This window comes from Squalius cephalus (assembly GCF_949319135.1).
Source record: "Squalius cephalus genome assembly, chromosome: 14".
Lineage (NCBI taxonomy): Eukaryota > Metazoa > Chordata > Actinopteri > Cypriniformes > Leuciscidae > Squalius > Squalius cephalus.
The window spans coordinates 24,104,765-24,128,961 of record NC_137135.1 but is presented as its reverse complement, the minus strand read 5'-3'; the positions used below and the strand labels follow the sequence as shown (position 1 = coordinate 24,128,961).

The window sequence follows — 24,197 nt, the reverse complement described above, 5'->3', positions numbered from 1 at the left end:
CAATATTATGTATGAGGAATATACATTTCGGTAAGTTGTACTGTATCTTTCAACAGTGTTCGTGTTTTTTTTACTATTAGCTAGTAGAGATGATCGGTTCACGTGCCGCTAGGGATCTGTCACGTAACATTTACAAGCGCCAAAGCGGTATTTATTGTTTGAATTTCGTGATAAAATTGACAGAATCTGAGAGCTGAAAATTTTTTTATATCATAAAGTAACCTGCTCTAGTCTGTCGGTCTCCGTGTCCTCTTTGCTTCGCGATTTTTCTGTGCGTGAGAAAATGGATGTGTGGCGTGAGAGCGTGTGAAAAGTGTTGCGTGTGTCTCACGGTGAATGCGTGAGAGTTGACAGCACTTCAACCATAGACTGTAAAAAAATAGACTTCAACACGTGTGTTTTTTTTTTGTTTGTTTTTTTCGCTTGGCGAGCCTTGCTGACGTGACATGGGGGCGTGGCAGCATCGACGATTCCATTTTTTGATTCGATAATCGAGATTGAGCATTAATTTCGATCGATTTCGATTAGACACCCTTAAATGCAAAACATCTCACATTCCCTTTAAAAGCAGGCGCGCTTGCCGAGGTTCACAGCCGAGGAGACCGACGTTCTCGTGAGGGCCGTAAAAGACAGAAAAGTGACAGTGTATGGGGATGGGAGAAACCCACAAAAATTAATAATATTTATATATAATAATATATATATAATATAATAATATCCTGAATAATTTGGGTAAATGTGTAAGCTAGATTTATGCCTATTTTTTCACATCTTCATGGACACCACAATGATCTCCCTCGCGTGGTAATATTTTTTCCTTGTAATTACACGGTTTGCAAAAATGGGAACTGCTGCGTCTGTGTAGATGAGAGAAGCAAAGTGTATGCACGTTGTGCACACGCTACATTGTGGCCAAGCATGCGCCCTTAAAATAGCATCTGAATAACGCGCCACTGACTTTAGACTAGATTTTTCCTGGTCTGTGGCGGAATTGTTTTCTGAAACTGCAAAATAGCACCAGAGAACGTTTGCGCCAGAACACGCCTCCTCTTTTCGCCGAACCACCCCCGGGAGCGCAAGTTCATTCCCTAAATTACGTCTGTTGAGCGTCTGTTGAGGGAAAAGTCCGCTGTGCGTCGGGTGCAAAATAGGAATGATACATGCGTTGGTGTACAAAGTCAATGGCGCTGGGTGCAAGATAGGGCCCTAAATGCGGATATTTCTGTGTTCATTGCTTTATGGTTCAAATGAAACTATCTAGTAGACTACCCTAATTGTAAGAAAAGAGCTGTCCAGAAACCACGGAGCAAGTGCCAGACCTAAACACACGAAGTTAATGAAGTAACTTTGAGAAAGAAAAACATAAGACCACAATGCTCCAACTTTCATTAAGCCAAAAAAGCAGCAGGACTTGTACAGCTAAAGTGATGACGCTGATGTCTTCGGTAAAGCTGTAGTAAAAAAATATGCTATGTACTATAAATACATCACATTTAAGGCTGGAAAAAGGGCAAGAATGTGAGGTAGCGGTAGGGCTGGGCGATATATATCGCATGACATTGTTAGGCGCATCTCGTCAGTAAAGCCGGTTCCTTGATTAGTAGTAAATCGCCATCACCTGCTTTCAGATGGAGCGGCATTCACTACAAAGAGCCGTAGTTAACTGACAAGCTGAGCCATATCGCATTAATTATCGCAGGCGATACGTCCTAGGTAGTGGCATTGAAAGGTGGTCAAGGAGAGTGATGGGACAAGCCATTACCAGATCTCCTGACCTCATAACCGGAGCTAAGAGCAGTACGAAGGGAAGTAATAATATCTAGGTGGACGGAGGGACAGCTGGAATTTAAAAAAAGAAAGATAGACAGGACTTATATTGCTCAAGTCGCAGCGTGAACATCAAATGGGCTCCTCTCATACAGAAGTCGCGTACAATCACGAGAATGCTCGTTGCACACACACACCTACACACAAACAGAGCCCATCTCTTTTCCCTTTAATACGAGAACACCATGTCCACTCTTGGCTCCCTTTCATCTTCTCTTCATCATAATGAGATCCCGCTCCCCTCTTTTGAAGGCTGGAGTGCCGATTGTTTGTTTCCCATTGAAAAGAAGGCCACGTGGCATAATGCAGCAGCAGTCAGCCAGCAAAGAGACCTTTTGTGTCACCGGTGGGAGCTGATATTGACATATGCCGCCAGTCTATCAGGTTACAATTCTTTACACACTTTCTAGACTGCGTGTCCTATATGACAAGACATTTGTCTTTCTGGTGTGGTCAGCCATGACTTACAAAACACTTCTGAGAGCTTGTGTGCAATATAACATTGTACGAAGAGAGAGAGCACGTCAAACTGTCTGAATGATGTTAGAAACTGCATTTATTAGTGTCGGCTATCCTGAAAAATGTAGGACTGCTTTATATTCAGGATAGATAAAATAACCGCTACCTTTATGTCTTGCCATTTCCCATATGAAATCAACAAACCTAGACTCTGTCTGGGTCTGTGAAATGCAAATAATTCCAGCCCCAGAAAGGACTGGAAATGGTATTAAAGCTAAATCAATCGCATTGTACTTGACATTTATATATTAACACTTGACTGAATGGAATTAAAATTGTATGCAAGGTTGTGGTTGTACCAAACAAGCACTGAAGCATCAGTCGAGACCCCACAGGAGATGAGGTAGGTTAGGTGTCGCAGTGAATATTGCGCTAGTGTCAATCTGATCTCAACCCAGAGAAACTTCAATATACCTGAGCTTGGAGACGCAAACAAAACTGAAACTCACAGGTCTCAGAATTGATCACTGGGATGCAGTGACAGGACCAACTCAGTATCCCAGATCTGATCAGCTTATGAAACCAAGCAAAAGGGGCAAAAATTAAAGACCTTCCTATAGTGTGGGAATGTGTTCTATTAAAACATGGCTCAACCATATAGGTGAATTACTAACATCTATGCTACATTTCTATTAACTCGCATTAAAGGATTAGTCCAAGTTAAATACAAGTTAAGCTCTATCAACAGCATCTGTGGCATGTTGTCAATTACTGCAGAAAATTATTGGGACTCCTACCTCAGTTTTCACTGCAAACTAATTAATACCAACACATTATTAGTGGTGTTTTCTTAGGTAAGAAAAACCTTTTCTATTCTATTGCTAAGTATTAAACTTCATAACTCGTCCCCACCATTTGTGCTACAGGCATAAATCATGCCTCAATTGTATAGCTCATTAAGGAGAGGTGTGCTATTACTTTTCTAAGAAATCAGACTTACAATTTCACCTGAAGGAGAAGAAAGAAAAAAAAAAAAAAAAAAAAAAAAAAAAATCACAGACTTGCACAAAAGGAGGGAACACAAAGGTATATCTACAGACTAGAATATTATTGAGGATTAGGCTCTTGTCTAACTTGGGCTTTATTATGCAACCACCTAAAAACCACCCAGAAGCAACCGCTTAGCAATGCATTAACTACCATTCAGCAAACACATAGCAAAACCCTGGCAAACACTCAAAACTCCCAAGTATTGTGTATTTTACACTGGCCATTCTCATTTGCTTAGAAAAAGGTTTAAAAATTATAGAACTAGTACTAAAATTACTAAAGAAAATTACTTTACAAAAAATAAAATTACAAAAAAGAAGTGACAAAAACCATTAAATTACTAAAAATAAAAACTACATTTAAATTTAATTTATTCGTTTAGCAGACGCTTTTATCCAAAAAGCGACTTACAAACGAGAACAATAGAAGCAGTTAAACTAACAGTAGGACAACAATATGCAAGTGCTATGACCCTTCTCAGTTTAATCTAACGCAGTAAATGTTAATTTTTATTATTATTTTTTTTAATATAACAATAGAATAGAATAGAAGAGAAAGTTAGTATTACTAGATCAAGTGCTGTCGAAAAAGAAGTGTCTTCAGCCGTTTCTTGAAAGAGGCTATGGACTCAGCAGCTCTGGTTGAGTCAGAGCGCAAGTTTCTGGATGGTACATAATTCCGAAGTAATGAGTTTAAGTAAAAGGGAGCAGAACCAGTGGTTGTTCTGTAGGCAAACGTCAGTGACTTAAATTTGATGCGAGCGGCAACTGGCAATTTTGTGAGGAGAGGAGTGACATGTGCTCTCTTCGGCTCGTTAAAAAATAAATAAATAAATAAATAAATAATAAAAATCAACAGACACAACCATCACGTAGAACAAGTGCAATTCCTTCAACCTAATTCAAATGAATCTATAAAAAGGATGAAAAGGAACAAAGGGGGGAAAAGGTTATTGGATTTATTTTTTCCTTAGGAAGTCTTTTAAAGCACCAAGGACATGCTCCCAATCAAATCAGTTCACACTCCAGTACACAATTATCATTAATGGTCAAAGTGAAATAAGAGACCTTTTCAGACTGAGGCATAGGTAGGGATTTGGCTGTCCTTGATTTTATTCAAACTTAGCTTAGTTTAAAAAAGGGCCCTCTCCACAGACGCTTGCCAGTGCCAGCGAGGAGCAGAGCGAGTGAAAGAGGACGCAGTGCACCATCACTGCAGAAAAGCCTTTAAACAGGCGCTTACAATGAGCCTGTACAGCTGTACAGTATAGATGGGCCTTGGAAAAGGAGTATGTTGGGTAAAAGTCTACCGATGATACAAGTGGTGCACACACACAAATGCCAAGGTTATTCATTACCTTGGGAATACAAATTCTGGAGTATATAGAAGCGAAGGGGAGACAAAAAAGCAAGGGTAGGGAAGGTAATTGGAGAGGAAGAGAAGTCAGTCAAAATGTGAACTGTTCTGCCTCCAAATTTTCAACAACAAAAGCCTGTATAGGATATAAATAGAAGAGCCTTTATATGATACTCAACATAACCATAATGCAGTGCACAGCAAAGATAATAGAAAGAAGCATAAATTAAGAAATAATTAGAAGGCAAGTGATATACTCACAACAAACAAGAAGCTTTTTAGGACATTTTAGAGGCACTGAGGTAAATCATCAGCAGACAATGTAATTGAAAAACATCATTTGGAGGATACATTTCATTGTTTAGTGCATTCAAGTCCAGGGTATAAGTTTGGATTTAACAGTTATGACGTCAGGTGCATTCAGGTCACTTTGGACTTTGGTCGGAGCAAGATGGTGATGTACCTTTTCCACAAAAAGATTTTTTAACTCTACTTCTATTTGCTTTTTGTTTTTTAATTATTGAAGGTGTTGTGTAAATTTAATTGTTATATATCATGTCATAATTGTACAATACTATTGTATTACGTGACCTATCTAGTTTTATTGTAAATGGGGGGGGGGGGGTTTCATTTACTTCAACACATTTACAAAAAAAATTCTATTGTGTCTGCCATTTTTTCTCACTGAAAAGGCCCTAACACTGAAAGATTGTTCAAAACAATCTTTCCAGCATGACTTGAATGCATCAGCAATGCATATAAGCATAAGCATCATATCAGACTGTACAAAAATCCTGGATAATAATGGGCAAACTGTTGTTTTGTGCAAAATATTAATAAAAAAAATAAGGACTGGCCAAATGTCAAATTTCTTCACCACTGTTTTGCTCTTTTTCACATATGATTTTCAAGGCCCTTTGGTTTCAAAGAGAGTATTTAAGTGTTATACCCTTTAACATAACGAAAAGATACATGTCATATCACCTAAGAAAGGGCCAGGAAAGGTCTTTGTCCCATGTGAAAAGAAGCTAAATCATTTCTAAAATACAAGCTTTGTCCATTATTTTCTCACCGACAATACCAGGGATTCTCAGAGAGCAGCTGCACTCTAACAGCCCTAGCAGACTCCTGTCCCTGAAGTCTCAGCGGCTCCTCTCTCTCTCTCTACCCACAACTCTGAGCATGTCGCCATGTTTCCGTGGAAACAGGCAGTCTCTCCTAACTGCTGGGCTGACTGTGTGATTACTGATCTCCTCCAGAGGTCTAGAGAGGCTTTGCAGGTCAACTCATGTGACCTTAACAGGTAACAGTGGAACCGACTTCAGGGCCAAACACGATTGGCTGTTGTGTGCTGGTTGTTTTTTATTTAAGCACGGGGAGACGTGGTCTTCCAATCCCTCACAGAGGGGTTCATCAATTCCATGCCGATAAAACGTGGGCATTTCGACAGACAATCTATCATTCTTAGCCTGACAATCAAAGCAACAACATTCCTGATCAATCAGACGCCGCGGAGGGGCGGCATGCACGCCCCCTCAAGTCACCATCATCATCATCATCACCAGCAGGCTGCGCTGATACAAACTGCCGAGGCGCATGTGACTCAGCAGCATGCGGACACGCTGACCAGCGAATTTGAGCCCTGCGAGAGAGCGTGCTGGAGAGATTTCATCCCTGAGGGAGACGCGGCTCAGGCAGGTCGGTCTACCTCCAAACCACATTGACAGCGTGAAAATCGCAATCTGCCCAGCAAGAGGGCATCATCTTGGTTACAATGAACCTACCTTCCACAATAAAACCCAATAAAGGTGGGATATTGGGAACGAGAGAAACAGAAACAAGGTGAATAAAAGAGCTGACAGCTTCCCTGCAAACCCTCACACTCCCCCATCCACAGGAAGTGCACAGAGAAGTCAGACGGAATGGCAGGAAGTTCAGCAACCTCTGAACTGCGAGAAACTTCAAAAAGGAATGGACTTGTTTGGGGTGCACACTGTCAGACAGTTCTTCAATAAAGCCGATCCCAAAGTAACTTTCCTGCTCTGCCCTGAGAAATGATGCAACATTCAAAACATACTTCCATGCTCATCAAATCAAGCAGGTTTTATTGCTGACAGGTTATAGAAATTTCACTCGACACAATTCTAGGCCAAGCGGCATGAAAGCATTGAATGAACGGGCCATCTCGCTGCAAATAAATGGGTCTATTGCGGCAGCTTATTGCTGTATTGTAAATAACATTTACCTGTGCTTCCTTATCTTCAAGCTTCCTCACGTACATCTACAGGCCTTTCTCATAGCTCCGGCAACACAATAAAACAGCATTTTAAATGACAAGTGACACTTGCGGAGGCAATAACGGAGCCCCTCTAAATAAATAAAATAAAACAAATAACAAGCAGCCTCATATGGGCTATGCTACCGCACTACGTGAGAAATAGTAAAAGCCAGTGTGCAATTACCGCATTACAGAGCTGTGAAATGAGGAAACATTGCCATCTCCCAGACAGTATATATTTATAAAGATTATTACCATCATTTTTGAGAAAGTGGGGGCGAGGGGCGAAAGTAAGTGACAATAAACAACATGAGCAGCTATGAACATTTCAGAAACAATAGTGACATGCTGTAATGTTACTGGGACAAAGACATGGCTTTGCAAATGGGTTGTGCTGAACGTCCCACTGCAAAATGGAACGTATTTATAGGATGGGGGTAGGGGGGCGCACTCAATATTTATTTTCCACTGTTCAATCACGGAACGTGTGTGTGTGTGTGGGAAAATCTAATTAAGTGATACATTCTCAGTATGCTGTCTGGGGGGAAGAATGAACACAATGAAACCCATTTAGATACAGAACATTAGAATAAACAGATTAGATTACAGATTATGATTATTTGCCTAAAAACTATTGCTCATCCTTGGTGTTACAATATTTAAATGCTAATATGTGTTAGGCAGTGATCCATTTCAAAGAAAAACTGCTTAAACTGACAAAAAAAGGTTCTAGTTTATTCTTGGAGAGCACAATTGAGAAATCACTCATTTCCAAATGTGCAATTTACATGCAGGGATTGGGAGGGGGGGAGAGTAGAACTTTCAAATTATAGCCTATAAACTACACTAATGCTGAAAATAAAATAAAAATCTAAAGCCATAGAAATTACTTTTCTAGATATTTACAACAAAAAAAGGAGGGAAGAGAGAGAAAGACAAATAATTTTTTTACTTACCGCAACTTTGCTCCCAGTTATCTGCATGCAGCGGTCAGCGGAGGGATGTTAATGTGCAAAAAGACACAAACAGCACAATCATTAGTAGGCCAGAATCTCTGCTGTACTATCCTGCTAAAGTATTAGAGCTTATGCTTAAATCACTATCACACTGGCCCTCTCTGCTACGCTGCTTTAGTCAGCTGAGAATTACACACTTAACAAGGTGGAGAGAGAGAGGGTTTAGACGGACACTAAAGACAATGTCTGCCATTTTGATGACTGCTTGGAACTTAAGGATCATGATGAATTGATCTCCGATTGAGTTTTTAAAAGCATCTCTCTGTTTGCTCATTGGTTTTGAAGACTGTGGAGGGGAAAAAAAAGGCTGGTGAAATGATTGATGTGTGAAACGACTGATGTGAAAATGTCATGTTTTAAAGTAAATAAAATAAAAACTCTGTCTCAATAATCTTTTGTTTTCAATCCGCAAATCATTACTTCGGGACAATCAAGCAGTTTCTATATTAAGGGCATTTTTGACAGTCAATACAAAAATCCAGAGGGGATCGGCACTCAATGACATTCTGTATGAATCTAGTAGATTTTTACTAAATTAACCCCAACATGGTATTTTATTCATGAGCAGATGGCCTCCTAAAATGCCTCCATAGGCCAAAAATCAATCAAATGTCACTGGTAGTTTCTATCAAGTGTCAAATTATACATAGCTCAAAGCTCGATGAAGTCAGCATGTTTTTTTTTTCTTGGCCAAGCCGTAATGACAATTACTAGGCTCAATATCTAGGGTAAGGTTTTCTTCTGGGAGCATGATTTGTTCTACAACTGAAAGGGATTTTACTGAAATGAGCACTATTCTCACTTCAATAATACAAAACTGGAGGTGGTAGTTTTTAAATCTGATCTGCTCTCTTTCTTTTAACATAGATGTCCTTTGTTTTAACAAACTCCCACAATCCCATTTTTAGGTTAAGGTTTATGACAACAATAAAGTCAATTTTAACAGTGCAACCTTTTGATCGAGAGTGCTACTTTTGAGTCCAATGTTGTGCATCTCTGGAAAATATGCTCAAATCATTAAGGGTTTGGGTCTTGACCCTAAACAAAAAGTCACCTGCTTGTGCTTTCACCAGACATGCTGGGTGACTGCCAAGTATTGTTAGCACCATTTTGGCTGGGTTTGATGAATGTTGTATTTTTATTGCAGCCTGATCAAAAGAACAGACATTATCTTGAAACCACATAAATAACTGTCAGGGAGGAGCCTGAGGGGAAAAGCTGCTGCTAACATCAATTTACACAAATTTCACAAAACAACACCTCATTGTCACTTTACTGTGGTATTAATGCTGTCAATTCCTGAGGAGCATGAAGAGCAGAAAAAAATGAAAACTTAAACCAGATGATGGTAATTGTTGTAATGCAGAATTAGGCAGTCATGTAATATGCTAATTATAAAGGAGCTCTATTATGAAGTAGCTCCTGTAAACAAACTTCAGAAGAAATGTCATCTTATCAAGGGATGGGTATTTATATCCTCGTTCCTGCTCTTCTCATGACCATCAAATGCTCCATGATACAAATCTATTCATTTAATTATTTATTATTAGCTCCTGCATTCTAGACAGGATCATATCATCTCTCAGGAACTGTCATAAACTATTACAAGAACTTGTGCTGTAATTTAGTTTCCATGTCTCTGTAATACCACAATATTGACAATGTTCATGTGAATATCTTGGGTACCACATTGTTTCCTTCCCCCTCAAAGACCCCGCCTAGAAGATTTCTGTTCCTTACATGAATCATTTCATTTAAGTGCGAAAGAGTAAAGCAAAGTCAAAGCTTTTCATAACACTGGCAGAGCAAGAGAGAAATGACTAGTTAAAGACATGCTTTGGCACTCATGAGGACAATGACACCTGTCAGAGACTGAAAAAGCGAGAAAGCATTTCATGAAAAGTTAATGGCCAAGGATATCTGCAGAGCAGCGAGGCAACATTGGTTTTCACTGTATGTGGCTGTATGTTATGGTCAGGTTACCTATCCACTGCAAAATTAAGATGTTTAGTATTTAAAATGAGGTAAAATCTTCTTTTTTTTTAAATGACAAATATTTTTATTAACATCTGTTGTTATTATTTTTAAAAGATTCAATTTTTTGCGAGTAGTATGTATATACTTAAGAGGGCTGTATATTTAAATGTAAAGGCGCTTTCTCTTAATAAGACATTATAGTGGCGAAGGCAGTCATTTAAAAGCCTCATACTGAGACCCCCTGGAAAGTGTGGTAAGAGCTCTTAGCTGTGCATGCTGAAGGACTCAAGCGGGTGCCTCCAAGAAGAAAATGCTTGGATCTCAAATAAATAAATAAATAAATAAATAAACAAACAACTAAATAAAAAACACATGCAAAGTGCACATGCTTAATAAATATAATAAATATGCATTTTATACATTACTTTTCTTTGGCAAATAGCTGTTAAAAAATGTTCAGTGTGAACAAACAAAAAAAAAAGGTGTGACCATATAATATAATGAAAGCATGCATAAATGTGTTGCAAGGGAAAAGGTGTTGGCTGTAAATAATAAAAGGAACTGTGAACCATGGGAGCTATAACTTTCTGTCACACAAGCAATAATATCTGAGCTATCAAAGAGGACAGACATCGCTGGTGTGAAACTTCTCTATTCTTCCGTCTTTCTTTTATTTCATCGCTCTGCCCTCCTGCCAGGCAGGAGCTGTGGGAGTCTGCCGCACACAGGCAGGCAGGCAGGCTGCGACAGGAGTGGATCGGATGGGTTTGTTTTCCCACTAATATTTGCTCTGTAAAGCTGTGTGCTGAAACACAATCTACTGTAGGCAGATCGGCACACTCGGGGAGATAGCAAGCAGATTAAGTGGGATGGATGGACTCCACTATCCCTTCCTTTATTTAGACGGGTTTGGGTTATTAATGCGGAGGTGTGCAGAGGCCGTCTCCGTGCGGTCTGCTCTTGGCCTCGCTCACCCCTGCTAAATTACACCTGCAGCGGCTCAAGCGGAGACCACAGGCCTCCTCTACCGTCAGACCACCACTTAATTACTCCCACTCGCCAACCAAAGAGAGGACATTGACCCAGTGCTAGACAGAGACAGACAGCACAGCAGAGACTTTCTCTGGACATGTGTCAGTGTGTGCGTGTCAGCATTAGTCCAAGCAACTCACAACTCAAAAACACCCTTAGTAGCTATTCAACATACAAATAAAATTCATTCGAACAATGATTCCGAGAGTGAACAGAATGTGCAGGTTTTAGGTACAAATTAGTCAAATGATGCAAAAAATTCCTGCCATCTCATGCTAAATGTAAAATTTTAGAACATTGTGGAAGTCAACATGGAATCAAAATCGAGGGCATTTATGACCAATGAAACTAGAAAATTTTACTACAGAAATGAATATAATTCATTATATTTGCATGACTGCAGGAATATGAATAACAATTCTCAAATTTAATTATTAAAAAATTTCAATCCCTCCCCTCAATCCTACAGTCTTTTTTTTCTATTTCACCAGGAAAATTAAATGGACGAATATACCGCTTTTCTACTGTCGGGCCAAAACGTTCTCTTTGCTTAACCGTTCCATTATGTGCCGATCCAGCCCGGGTCAATTATCCCATCTACAATTTGTGCAAAATGCTGCGGCCATACTTTAGACTCGTACAAAGAAGAGAGAGAGAATTACCCCAGTTGTGGTTTCTTTACACTGGCTGCCTGTAAAATTCAGAACCCAGACAGCAACATTGTGTCGGCCCAGATCCGGGCCACATCTGAATGTGGATTCCACGCTTACCGGATGGGCCGGATCTGGGCCGACACTATGTTGCTGTCTGGGAATTGAGTTTAAGGTTTTGTTGATGATTTTTAAAGCGTTGCATGGTATTGGCCCAAAATAAATTGTTGACCTTTTGATACCTTATCAAAACACAAGTAGTATGAGATCGTGTTCCTAAAACTAGATTCAAATCAAAGGGTGATAGGGCTTTCTCTGTGGCAGCTCCACGCTTATGGAACCCTCTTCCAATGCACATTAAATCTTTCCCATCTGTGGATGCTTTTAAGTCTAGTTTGAAGTCGTATCTTTTTACTATGGCTTTTAGAACTGATTGAGAGAACAGGATTTAATTTTGTTTGTGTGACTGTATGTGATTGCCAGCTACAGTGAAACTGGTAGCCAGGCAACAGACAAGTGACCAATCCTGAGTGGCGACGTCACTATGCGCATTCTACCAGCCTACGGTTAACTAATAGTGCTGAGAATTCCGAGCTGAGAACGGTTTGTAATCGTGCCGTGCCGAACCAGGCTGAAGTGGAAACATAACTGGAACCGTTCCTTAACGTTCTTAGAACCGTTCGACCCGACGGTGGAAAAGCGGCTATATTCTGTTTCATGTTGACTTTAATAGTTTGTCAGCAGAAAGACACATAAACGCTTTTTGACAAATAGGAAAATATCCATAAACAACAAGGGCACTTTTTAAAAAAAAACTTTTTTTAAGACTTTTTAAAATAATTCTTTCAGTGGCTTAATTAAGTTATATTAATTGTGTCATATAATTCAACAATATAAAATAAAAAAAACAGCAGTATCATTTGTACAAGGCTGAATATTTGTGCTACTCCCACATAATCAGCAGTATGCAGATATGGTATGCAGCTTGGTTAGTAGCTTGAGCTGAATGTTTAAAAGAGGAGGAGTAGGAGGAGATCTCTGGGTGCTAAAGTTGAGCATTACAGGGAAAAGTGTGTTGTGCCTGTGTTAAACATCTCTTATCACATAAAAGCACATCTCTTCCCTAGAATGGAGAGCACACGTTCCCAACCTCCTCCTTGCTAGTCAGAGCGCTGTGTTCTGCCTCCACAGTGACATGCTGCTGGTGAGTGCCTCTGGTAGTGCTGAGGGGGCTACAGGGGTACACAGAGACAGGAACCCCCTCCACCCTTCCTACTTTGAGACTACAATACTAATATGTGTGGCTCACTGCTGCAGAATTCAATCATCTCTGATTATCATCATTATTAATAATGCTGGTTAATTATCATGGCCGAGAGGAAAGCTAATGAAAACGGACGCTGAAGGCTGGCCAGAGGAGCCGCCCACAGAGCGGGTGAGGGGAACATTGGTGTTTACGTGGAGTCTAACCTCTGCAGGACCTACTTCATAAAGGGAATGAAGAGAATTCGCCCCAAAAGCCTTGGATTACCCCGCGAGGCGGTGGCGTTCCAGCCTTTATTCATCTACGGTGATGAAAGAGCCATGTTTCAGCTTACCGAGCAGAGACAGTGATGCGTACCAAATTCTAATGAAAACTTGATCCCCGGCAATATGAAGCTTTTGGAAAGTGCAATACAACAAAAGCAGCCTGATGAGCACCCAGGAAAAAAAAAGGTGAGAGGGGAAAAAATACAAAATAAATAAATCAGAATAAATAATAAATAAAAGAGCTAAAGGAGGCGGCAATCAAAGATTTGGGGCTTTAGCAAGAGAGGCAGAAAGCAGATCAGGTTAAGCTCATTATTCCGTAGTGTCTCGTCATGTGGTTCATCCCCACTCTCTCCTCTGTCTGTTTCTCTCTCTTTCTAAGACCGACCGCCCCAGTGTCGCGGTGCACTTACAGATTTAGCCGTGGCAGATATGTACTGGACCACCATCTCCCGTTTGGTGCTCAGGTCCTTTCCTCGCAGAGGGGCCTTACGCTCTTCATTCAGGTTCATGTCCTCCTGTAGACACAAAAAAAAAAAAAAAAAAAAAATTTTTTAATAATATCTATATATATATATATAATATTATAATACACTTTAAATATATTAATAAATAAAAAACATGAATGTAATTTTTTTTAAATCATTCAAATCTGCTATTTGTCCTCACAGCACATTCATGATCACACTAAGGACACTGTCCTATAGAACCAAGGTTATAGTGAGTCATAAAGCCTTTATATATGTTTATCAATTCCATGACAAGTCAAGGAGATGTCGTATGTGCAACAAAGAGCCTCTCTCCGAAGATACACCCAGGATGCATTTCTATGGAGCCTTGCTGCCCTCTGGTGAAGGAAAAAGGGACTGTGTTCTTTGCTTTCAAATGAGACCCATGAATGTGTGGGTGTCCGCAAAGAAGAAAAAAATGACAGACAAATGAAAATACTCAAGGAGGAAAGGGTGAGGGTTGTTGATTTCAAAGCTACGTGTACATCTTTTCATCAAGATTTATTTATTTATTTTATTTTTTTAATTGAATGTAACATTTTTAGAGAGAGAGGGAGAGAGAAAGAGATGGAGAGGGAGAGAGAGAGAGAGAGAGAGAGAGAGAGAGAGACATGCCAATTTTGAAAACTGTGACTCTTGGTGTTTTTACCACATGTTCCTAAAAGCACATGTGTTAAATTAGTGATAAAGTGAAGGACATCATTTCAAAGAGGAAAATTTCAACAGTTTTATATCAAACCACTGTCTCTCTCTCTCCTTTCCCCTCACGTGAAACAAGGCCTTTAATCAATTAGTGAGCCCTGTTGATGTGGCATCTTAAAGGTGCTCTGAGCAATGTTGGGTGGCGTCACTTCTTGTTGACATTCAAAGTATTGTCAAACCAAACGAAGGCTAGCTCGACCCTCCCTCCTCCTCATCCCATCCCGTTGTTGCCTTTTGTGGAGCCTGGGCTGTCTACAGAGACCGCGTTTTTTACAGTGTGTTCAGGGGACAGGCAGCTAGCGGATAGTGAGGAAATGTTTACTGTATGTGACAAAAAATGTTTCAGCCTAAAAACGCATGACATCGCTTAGAGCACCTTTAATTGGCTCTTTAATCCAGTTCCCGCTCTACAGCATGATTTACCCATCATGATTAATTATGTCCTCAAAGCTTGGAATTATTAAATCAAAGGCCAGGGTTGGCATAACTGAATAATTTTACGGAAGCAGTTGGATCCACTAATGCAAAGATATAAATAAGTACCTTTTTTTCCTCTTCAGCTGCAATGTGAGACCAGTTTCATTCATACTCTTAACTTGAAGCTCTATTAATCTCAGTGCTCGGGAAACTTCATAAAGTCATCCACAGGAACAATGCAGTTACAAATACAGACCATTAAAACTAAAAGAACACAGTGTGCACAGAATGCGAGTCTGATCAACCAAGGGCACGAGAAGGGGTTCCAGGAAAATGGAAATCAGTAGATTTGTCTCTCACTTTAAATTGTTGTGGAGAGTGGCCAAGTTTCCTGGAGGAACAAAGGCATAATTTTTCATGTTTGATCTAAGTCAATTGGGTTATTTTGCAGTGAGATTCTGAGGATTTCTCCAAAATCGAAGCAATCCGCTTAGGAATGTAAGGACAGCCGGAAGAACACTTATTAGTTAAAGTGCCATTCATCAAAATAAGCCAAATGTACTTTTGACGATCCAGCGAAGTTCAAGGAGAAGCTATTTCTCCTTCAATCTGGAAGAAAGGGAACAGGATTGACACAATTATGCTGCCACTGATATTTAAGTTCATCTGGCCACATTTACTAAATAACTAAAGTACACGCAACAGAAGGCAAAAGTACGTTGGACGTCCCCCAAGACTACTAGACACTGAAGAAGAATGGAGAAATAGCAACCGAGTGAGCTGACAGAACGCTGCCAGAGTATAGTTTGGAGAGAGAGGATGTAGAGTAGTTAGGGGGGTGATTGCATCTGCAGGGGTAACGATCTGACCTCATCAATCCCAGAGTCCTTCTTCGGACTAGGCGCTCTCTCTGTCTTAATGTTAATGGTGCTGGAGGAATAGCAGTGGTTGACTGAATGATGATGCAAACCGGAGGAGCTGGCATGTCACATCCTGCCAGTGCTGTTTCTCAGCAGGAGAGGCGCGTTAAGAGCCCTCACCCGTGTCTTAACATGCCGTCACCCGGCTCATGAAAGGATTTACCGCTGTGCATATTTATCAGACCTTGGGTCCAGCTGCGTGCATGCACGCACAATAGCATGGAAGGGCGACAGTGGCTCTATCTCTCTCGTTGTGCACACATTAAGGCAAGGATATCATATGCTTAGTGCCATGGCCACTAACCCTGTTCATCAAAGGGCTGGGGCTTTCATTTGTCGAAGAGCTACTCTGTTTACAAGAGCCCTTTGATGACTGACCACATTAGTGTACCCTTATTTTTCTTCCACGAGCCATGCACTGCACTGCAATCTCGGAGATCTGCCCACCGGCATTAAAGTGTGTGTGTGTGTGTGTGCGTGCGTGGGGGGGGGGGGGGGGGGGGGTATGTATTATTTGCATTTGGTCAATACTTTCAAGTTTATATATTGAAGAACAACCTGAAATTTAGCCTGAACACTGATGATGTGAATCGATATCTGTGTGTGCCTTGAGTATGAAGGAGGGAAACGTGAGTATGAAAGATCTCCCAGTTTCATATATTACAGGGTTTCTCAAACTCGGTCCTGGAGGGCCACTGTCCTGCACAGTTTAGCTCCAACCCTGATCAAACACACCTAGCTGTGAGTTTCTAGTGATCCTGAAGACATTGATTAGCTTGCTCAGGTGTGTTTGATCAGGGTTGGAGCTAAACTCTGAAGGACAGTGGCCCTCCAGGACCGAGTTTGAGAAACCCTGATATATTAGATTGGATGTGCTTTTATTTTGTGGCTCATGAATCTTTCCTATATGGAGACCAACAGACCAACTGATCTATAATCTCAATGACAATGGCAGCAAATCCTTTGTCCCTCAATTGTTTAGTTATGATTATTATGCCTTCAATACAAAAAGCCAATTCCAGTCTGTGCAACATGTTTTAGGCCTGTACAACTGCCTGGCTTGTCAAGCAGCAAATTGAAGCCTAGGTTTAATGTTCCGCTATTTGGAGAACAAAAACAGCAATTGATTGACAGGCAGTTACTAAAGCAGTGAGGAAATATGGAGGGCCAAGAGTCTCTGACGGGTGAAAGATTGGCGCAAACATTTGAAACAAATGAACAAATCAAACTGATTATAGCCCACCATGTCAGAGAATGCAAGACGATTACAGTCAATGTGCTGCATGACTCAGTTCTACATATGACCAGGCCACCTGGTTACTTCCACAATACTTTTGAAAAAAGGAGGAAGACAGGCATAGGTATAACATGTTAAAGCTCGAAGAAAGACACCATATCCTCCTAAGTTCAATAACATCAACGGAAATTAAGAGTGAATGCAAAATTGTACAGTTGGGGATGCTGTTTAGCTATATGTTCTGCTGTCACATTAAAATAATTGTACTCACTCTGCAAGTCCATGAATTGATTCCTTCTAGACAACAATTCAGATATAAATACCATGTTTGATGTCAAATATTTTTTGCCCCAAGAAACAATAGGCTAGAACCCATGTTTGATGTCTAGCCTGATGCAATGTGTCAAAATGTGCAATATTTTATTTGAAAGCTACAGCACAAGATTTTTTTTTAATGATGACCTAAATTTAGTCTATTTATCACTTTAAAAAGGGCAAAAAATACTTATTTTTATTATTTACAAAAATACTTATTAAAAAAACATTAATTTCATTTTCTGTTCCACAAAGAAAGAAAAAACTACAGTATACACGTGTGTTCAAAAGTTTAGAAAAGTTTTTAATTGAAAACTTTTATTCAGCAAGAAAGCATTTGACGCGATTGATCAAGTGACAAAAATTCGTACATTTTCAAAACAAAAAAATGATCTATTTCAAATTAAAGCTGTTCTTTTAAACTTTCTATTCATCAAAGGAATCTTGAAAAAATGTATCAAGGTTTCCAAAAAAATATTAAGCTGCACAACTGTTTTCAACATTGATAATAAGAAATGTTACTTTAGCTTTGAAGCTTTGCCATCACAGGAACAGATTACATTTTAAAATAAATAATACAAAATTTAATTTGTAATAATATTCCACAATATTAGTGTTTTTATTATATTTTGACCAAAAAAATCCAGCCTTGTTGAGCATTAAAGACTTCTTCCGCCCAAAAAAATCTAACTAACCCCAAACTTTTGAATGATACCGTACGGAAGTTTGTTTTTTGTTACATTCACTATTACTAAATGTTTACAAAAAAAAAGTCACATTATCAATTATCAAACTCAGCAAACCATACTATATCAAGTATCTGTAATTTAACTTTGGCTGTCTCTGTTATACCAACTAGAAAGCAAATATAACAATGGAATGCCACTGCAAGCATCACACAGAACAAAACTGAGCTGTTGATCATGTGGCGAGCAGGACGAGGTCGAGGGCCGTGAGAGAATGGCATGAGGCCGGTGGCGTGATAACTGATGACGAGCGACACCTGCGCGACGCACCGGTCTCGTATCTCTCACGGCCCTCGACCTCGTCCTGCTCGCCACAGATCACCATACATATTAAGCAGTCCATTTCCCCACATAAATGTGCCTCTTTTGAAAAATCAAAGAATGTTAGAGGTGGGGAGTCCAGTAATATTTTGCCTTTTGAAGCAAGTACAGGTCAATTATTAATGTGGTGTCTACCTAACGAGGTGTGTACAATTCACTGCTGAGCCAAGAAGGCAGTTTAGAGCACATAAAATGAGCACTGGAAAGCTGTTCTGCTCAGGTGCTGCAAAATTGGCAGAGTTTCCCATCTACAGACAACAAATCCACAGAAACATCAAAAACAGAATCTGCTGTGACAGGCACAGGTTGGGGAGAGCTCTAACCCCTCCACCCCTAAAAAAAAACCCTCATACAACGCATTCATTTTCCTTGTCTGGGAAATAATCCTTCCATTGTTCTGCAGCCAGATTTTGTTATTTGACTTGTCTTGGCCAAAACAAGCGCAAGTTCAGTTGAGGCCTGTGTATGCAGCGGCCCTGTCGGTTTTGTTGTCTTGGGGACTGTGTGACTGTACAGATAAACAGCAGGAACTTCACAGATAGGGTGAAGACTGCATTCAGACCTCACCATGAGTTAAATAAAACTGTTTCCCCCCCATCCGTAACAGTAGCTTGTTCTATCCTATGTAGCAGATGCTCTATTGACAGCTGTCAACATATCACACTTCATGACAGAATTAGCAAGAAGAGTCATGCATATAAAAGCATGGTAGCTAATGTATATTCTCCTCCCAGAGGGCAAAATGAACAAGTGTCAAGCCATGCCAACGCTCAGTTAATGCATCCTGTCGGCAGAGAGCGCAAACCTCTCAAGTCCCATTCTCCACTCATGATTGACAGGAGAAGAGAGATGAAGAAAGATAAGGTCTCTTTGACTATCCATGAATTGTAAACGTGGCTACTACAGAAACAATTGAAGAAACAAATGGCTACGCTGAGTCGCTGAGTAACCACCGATTTTTGATTTCAATTCCAGTTAGGAAACAGACCATTATACGAAATACTTAAAATAAGTACACTTTAGCACACTTTTTAAAAGAGTACTTATTACAATGAACACAACTGCATGTAAACTAAAGTTTAGCTAATTGCAATTAATATAAGTTCTTTTTTGAACCACTTAAAGGCCCACTGAAGAACATTTTCAGAATCTGACTCAGAATCGATCTGATATGGTAAAACCGACAACATTATTAACAGTGTTTACAATTGCTAAAGTCTTAGAAGCTAAAGCTCACGATTGTGGTGGCGTTACATTTCCGAAACACGCTTGAGGTGTTCACAATCACAATGCACTGGGTCTGCTAGCAAATCAGAGCACTATGAGCTTTTCGGAAGGAGGATCTTTGTAGAAACCAGCGTGTTTCAGATAGATTGGGAAAAGAGGAACTGCAATAATGTACAGCATGTGAAAAAGAATGTGCTTTTGAACATTAAAGCATATTAACCTATTCTATTACACCTGATGAACTTAAAATAGCATCATGACCCCTTTAATGTCTTTCAACAGAAACTTACATGCCATGTATTTATTTAAACTTTAAAAGTAACACTGAATAAAACAATCAACACAATAATTATGTACTTTCCGTGTGCTTTAGTATGCAAGTCAGCACATCAAAATAAGTGTACTTCAAGGCAGTAGGCAAAAGATTAATAAAACATGATGATTTAAAATGTACTATGAAGTAAAACTTTAAATTTGCCATTATTACAAAGTGCACATGTAGTATTACAAGTGTACTATCCCCCGAACTGACCCTTTAAGTGTGTTAAGAAACACAGTTATGAAAGTGTACTCTTTTCAAGTACACTGAAGTGGCCTTGTATTTAATCAATATTATATTATCTGCAAGTACTGCAGATATTATAATGAATGAAGTGACAAAAAATAATTAAAAAAGCAACTAAAAAGTTGATTTGAACAACTTACTTACAACCTAGTTTTAAACTTAAGCTAAATCCTTGCTAAACTCATTTTATGTTGCTGGTAAAGTGTGTAAGCGGTATGTCGTCACAGAGAAAACTGGTTTTGATGGCCTAATTGACACCCTTAACATGAGCTCCACACTTTGATATGCATCAGTGATAAAGGGCGTCTGAGGTCATACAGTGCCTGGGGCGCAGTGCAGATCACAGGATGAGAAAACAAACTCACCATCATCTTCTCAAACAAGTCGATGATCTCTTTCTCTGACAGGTTCATGGAGCGCTCGTCAAAAAAAGGCTGGGGCACAGGCAGCTCGGTCTGGGTGGAGATGGGGTCTGTGGGGTGCTGGATAAGAGGCTTCTCCTTCTTCGTGCCTTGCTTTCGAAAACTGGTGATTCTGTCACGCTGGAGAGACAAATAACTAAGTAAATAACTGGTGCATATGTCAGATCAAATAAATAAAAAAATAAACAGCACATATATCTGACAGTGGAAATGCCTTCTGAATTTTCAGGTTTATGACCATGTGAAATCCCCTGAGTGCAGTTTTCTGCCCTCTGTTGGTGTACTTCCCTAGAAGGGAAGTTTTAGGAGAGGCATATCAATGGGTGTGTCCGTTTAAAAAAAAAAAAAAAAACAGCTAGTAGGCTTTACCTATGAAGATTTTGAATTTGAATTGCATATACATTTAAATTTGAAATGCATATATGCTACTGTTAAAAAATTTATTAAAAAAATAATAATTCAGAAAGAACGCATTAAATTGATCAAAAGTGACAGTAAAAACATTGTGAAGTATTTCTATTTCAAAGAAATTATGTTCTTTTGAATCTTCTATTCAAAAATCCTGTAAAAAGTATCATGGTTTCCACAAGACTACAACTTTCCTGTTGCTCAGGAATTTCCTGAGCAGCAAATCAGCATATAAGAATGATTTCAGTGACACTGAAGACTGGAGTAACAATGCTGAAAATTCCGGAAATAATAATAAATTGTAATATTTCACTATATTACTGTTTTTACTGTATTGTTGATTTTAAAAAAAAAAGTCAACACTAGCAAATAAATGGCCTTAAAGCTACTAAACAGACTAAAAAAATAAATAAAAAAAATAAAAACTCTCCTTTTGATTTCATAGGGTTCTTTTTTTAAGTTAATACAAAATTGATTGGTTAATTATTAGAAAGTTTTAAAATATGGTTCGAGGTTTCATGTTTGACTCACCTGCTCTCCTGCTACTTCACTTTTTAAAGCACAGGGCTGATATTACCTGTATCATCTTTCCACTTGTTCATGTTCACATTACATTCATAATGAATAAAAAGACAATGTCACAGACAGCTTTATGGACTACATTAGATGGCAAGACGTGACTATAGTGTGTTTTAGGTTTCTAGCTAATTTGAAAGAGATATGAGCGGCTTCTGCCAGCGTTCCAGTCATGGGTTACTGGCTCAGAGAGAGTAAAATCAAACCATGCACAAGTCACTGTTAGTCTGTCATTGAAAACATGGAGGAAACATGCATATATGGATGAAATCCAAATGAATGAAATAAAAGAATCAAACACACTCTGTAGTAAAATGCAAGTGTTCAAGGAGAGACCAAAGTCAAACTGAAGACAAGAGTCTGGCAAATTATCATGAATGATTACATCAAGTTGCCATGTGTCTGCTTGAACTCCAGCTTGCTGATCTGGAGTGAACTTTAGACTGATTGATTATGACAGACCTGATGACAGGGTGATAAAAAAAAACAGTTTTTCTTTGCTTTTTTGTCTTTGATCTCTCTCTGTCGATCACTTCACTTTAACAACACGGAGTCATGGCGAAGATGAGAAAAAGAACAAAAACATAAGAGAAAAAGAAAGACACGCAAAATAAAAGAAACAGACACCTTACCATGTCATCAGCCAATGTTTTTATGTGTATGTTCTGTTGAAGGGAAGGGACAATAAGTGAGGGCAAATGAAAACACTGCTGTGTCTTTGAGCAAGTGAGAACCCATAACCACATGCATTAAATGACAGATTTATGCACAAAAAAAACAAATAAAAAAGCTTATGAGATCATAAGCAAACAACCAACTGCAGGCAGCATGAGAAGTCAAGCCCGCTGCTGGTACAAGTCTGCACGAGTAACTTAAATAATTTAAAGTAACAAACATAAACTAAACTCTGTTACATGTATTGGAGTCTGTTCTTTTGTATCACAAACAAGTCTGTGTTTATATGACAGCAGACTTATGAAGATGAATTATTTTAAACATATCACTTCACATCAACCAGTCTTCCAAAAGTAAAATAGCAGAAATAAAGCTTTAATGAGCAAGACAAACTATAAACAGACACATTCTGCCCTGTGTCACAGCAGAGACAATACAGGAAAAGGAGATGGACAACTCCAGTGTTTCCCCATTGTTTTAGGGGCGGGGCTTTTTGATTATTTTTAGTGCTTTTTGATTACTAAAAATGTTACACCACGTATCCATAACACACCCGTTCCCTGACACTAGTAGTTTCGGGGTGTCTACCACCCCACCTGAAAAAAATCCTAGGGGAAACACTGAACTCAGACAAAAATTATTAGAGGAAATAGCAAAAGCTTGCCAAGGATCTTTGGTCTTAGTCCCCCTCCTTTCAGCTCCATGTGTTCTTTCCTCAGGATGGAACAGTCTGACTGAATGAATGACTGACTACATTTGGGTCAATGACAAATAAAATAGTATTTTTTGGAAAAAATCTTTTCATAATTGATGTAATGCACATTTTTGAGTCAGGAACAATGCTTTAAGGTTTAGATTGTTAAATAACATTTCAAAGTGTTTAAATTAATTTTTTGACTTTTTTTGTGTCAGGTGGTACAACCAAATATTTGCAAATATGTATTCCTAATTTTATTTAGTGAAGTCTTAGAAAATGAACCCTTAGAGTAACCCATTCTATCTTTAACATCCGATTTTACTTTTAAAGACAGAAAAAAATTAATCATACAAGTATAGCAGTAAATTAATTTAATACAATTACTAGTTTTCAGCCATTTGTTCACTTTTACCTAATATTTGTTGGATTAAATCAAGAGATTACATTGTTGCACCATCTGATGAATATCAGTTGTGCCACCTGACAACATTAATAATGACAGGGAATATGCTGAATACTGGATTTTTATTTTTTACTTATCATTTAAATTACATATAAAAAATAAAAACAAATAAGAGTGTTTTAGTCAACAGTCTCTATTGAAGTAAGAGTAGTAAATTGATCAAAATCAGAATAAATCACATCATCACATTCAGAATGTAGGAACTGGAATGGTCTACAGTGCAATAGATTGGTCAGATACACTATAATGAATCGTCATTGAATTACAACAAAGTCATGTTTTCCATTTATACAAAAAAAAAAGTTCAGTAGTTGACGATGTCACTTTGTAAAGAAACACAATATAATATACTGTACATGCACATGATCTCACCGTTTCACAAATTTGCATCTTTGTTGTTTAACCAGACATGGCAACGGTATCTTTTTCAAAAACGAACAAACGAACGAGCTAGTGCAGAGTTAAAAAGAGAATAGTAGAGGACCACTGTGGCTTTTCTGGTAAAGATGGTGGACCAAAGTAGTCTTGCTGGTTGAGCTAGTCCATCAACATTATAGTGACACCAAAACATTGGCATCCCATGCTGGTTATGAGCATTCAAAACCCAACTCATGCTGGTCTATGCAGGGAGTGCTGAATCTCACCGTGAGTTCTGCTCTTAATGAAGCAACCCATTAGATACATCTTTAAACCTGATCAGTTTGACTATACTGACCTCAAACACAACTTCTCCTCTCCGCCTTCACTCACTGCCTAACAGATGTGCTTTATCTTTTTGGCTACAGCAGTGATAGCCGTTTATGAGATGGAGCACACAGGGGG

General features: G+C 39.1%; 1 protein-coding gene across 8 annotated transcripts in view; it reads right to left on the bottom strand.

Moving 5' to 3' along the window:
- Positions 1-24,197, bottom strand: part of diaph2 (diaphanous-related formin 2) — a 441,959-nt gene that overhangs the window by 393,491 nt on the left and 24,271 nt on the right. For 7 of the 8 annotated variants that reach the window (XM_079893459.1, XM_079893463.1, XM_079893458.1 and 4 more), the window contains exons 3-6: positions 22,173-22,205; positions 20,500-20,676; positions 13,589-13,693; positions 7,927-7,947 (exon numbers count right to left, since the gene is read on the bottom strand). In XM_079893459.1, coding sequence (XP_079749585.1) covers positions 7,927-7,947; positions 13,589-13,693; positions 20,500-20,676; positions 22,173-22,205 — 336 coding nt within the window. The remainder of the gene's footprint in view (positions 1-7,926; positions 7,948-13,588; positions 13,694-20,499; positions 20,677-22,172; positions 22,206-24,197) is intronic. The other variant, XM_079893460.1, reaches the window with a different exon arrangement.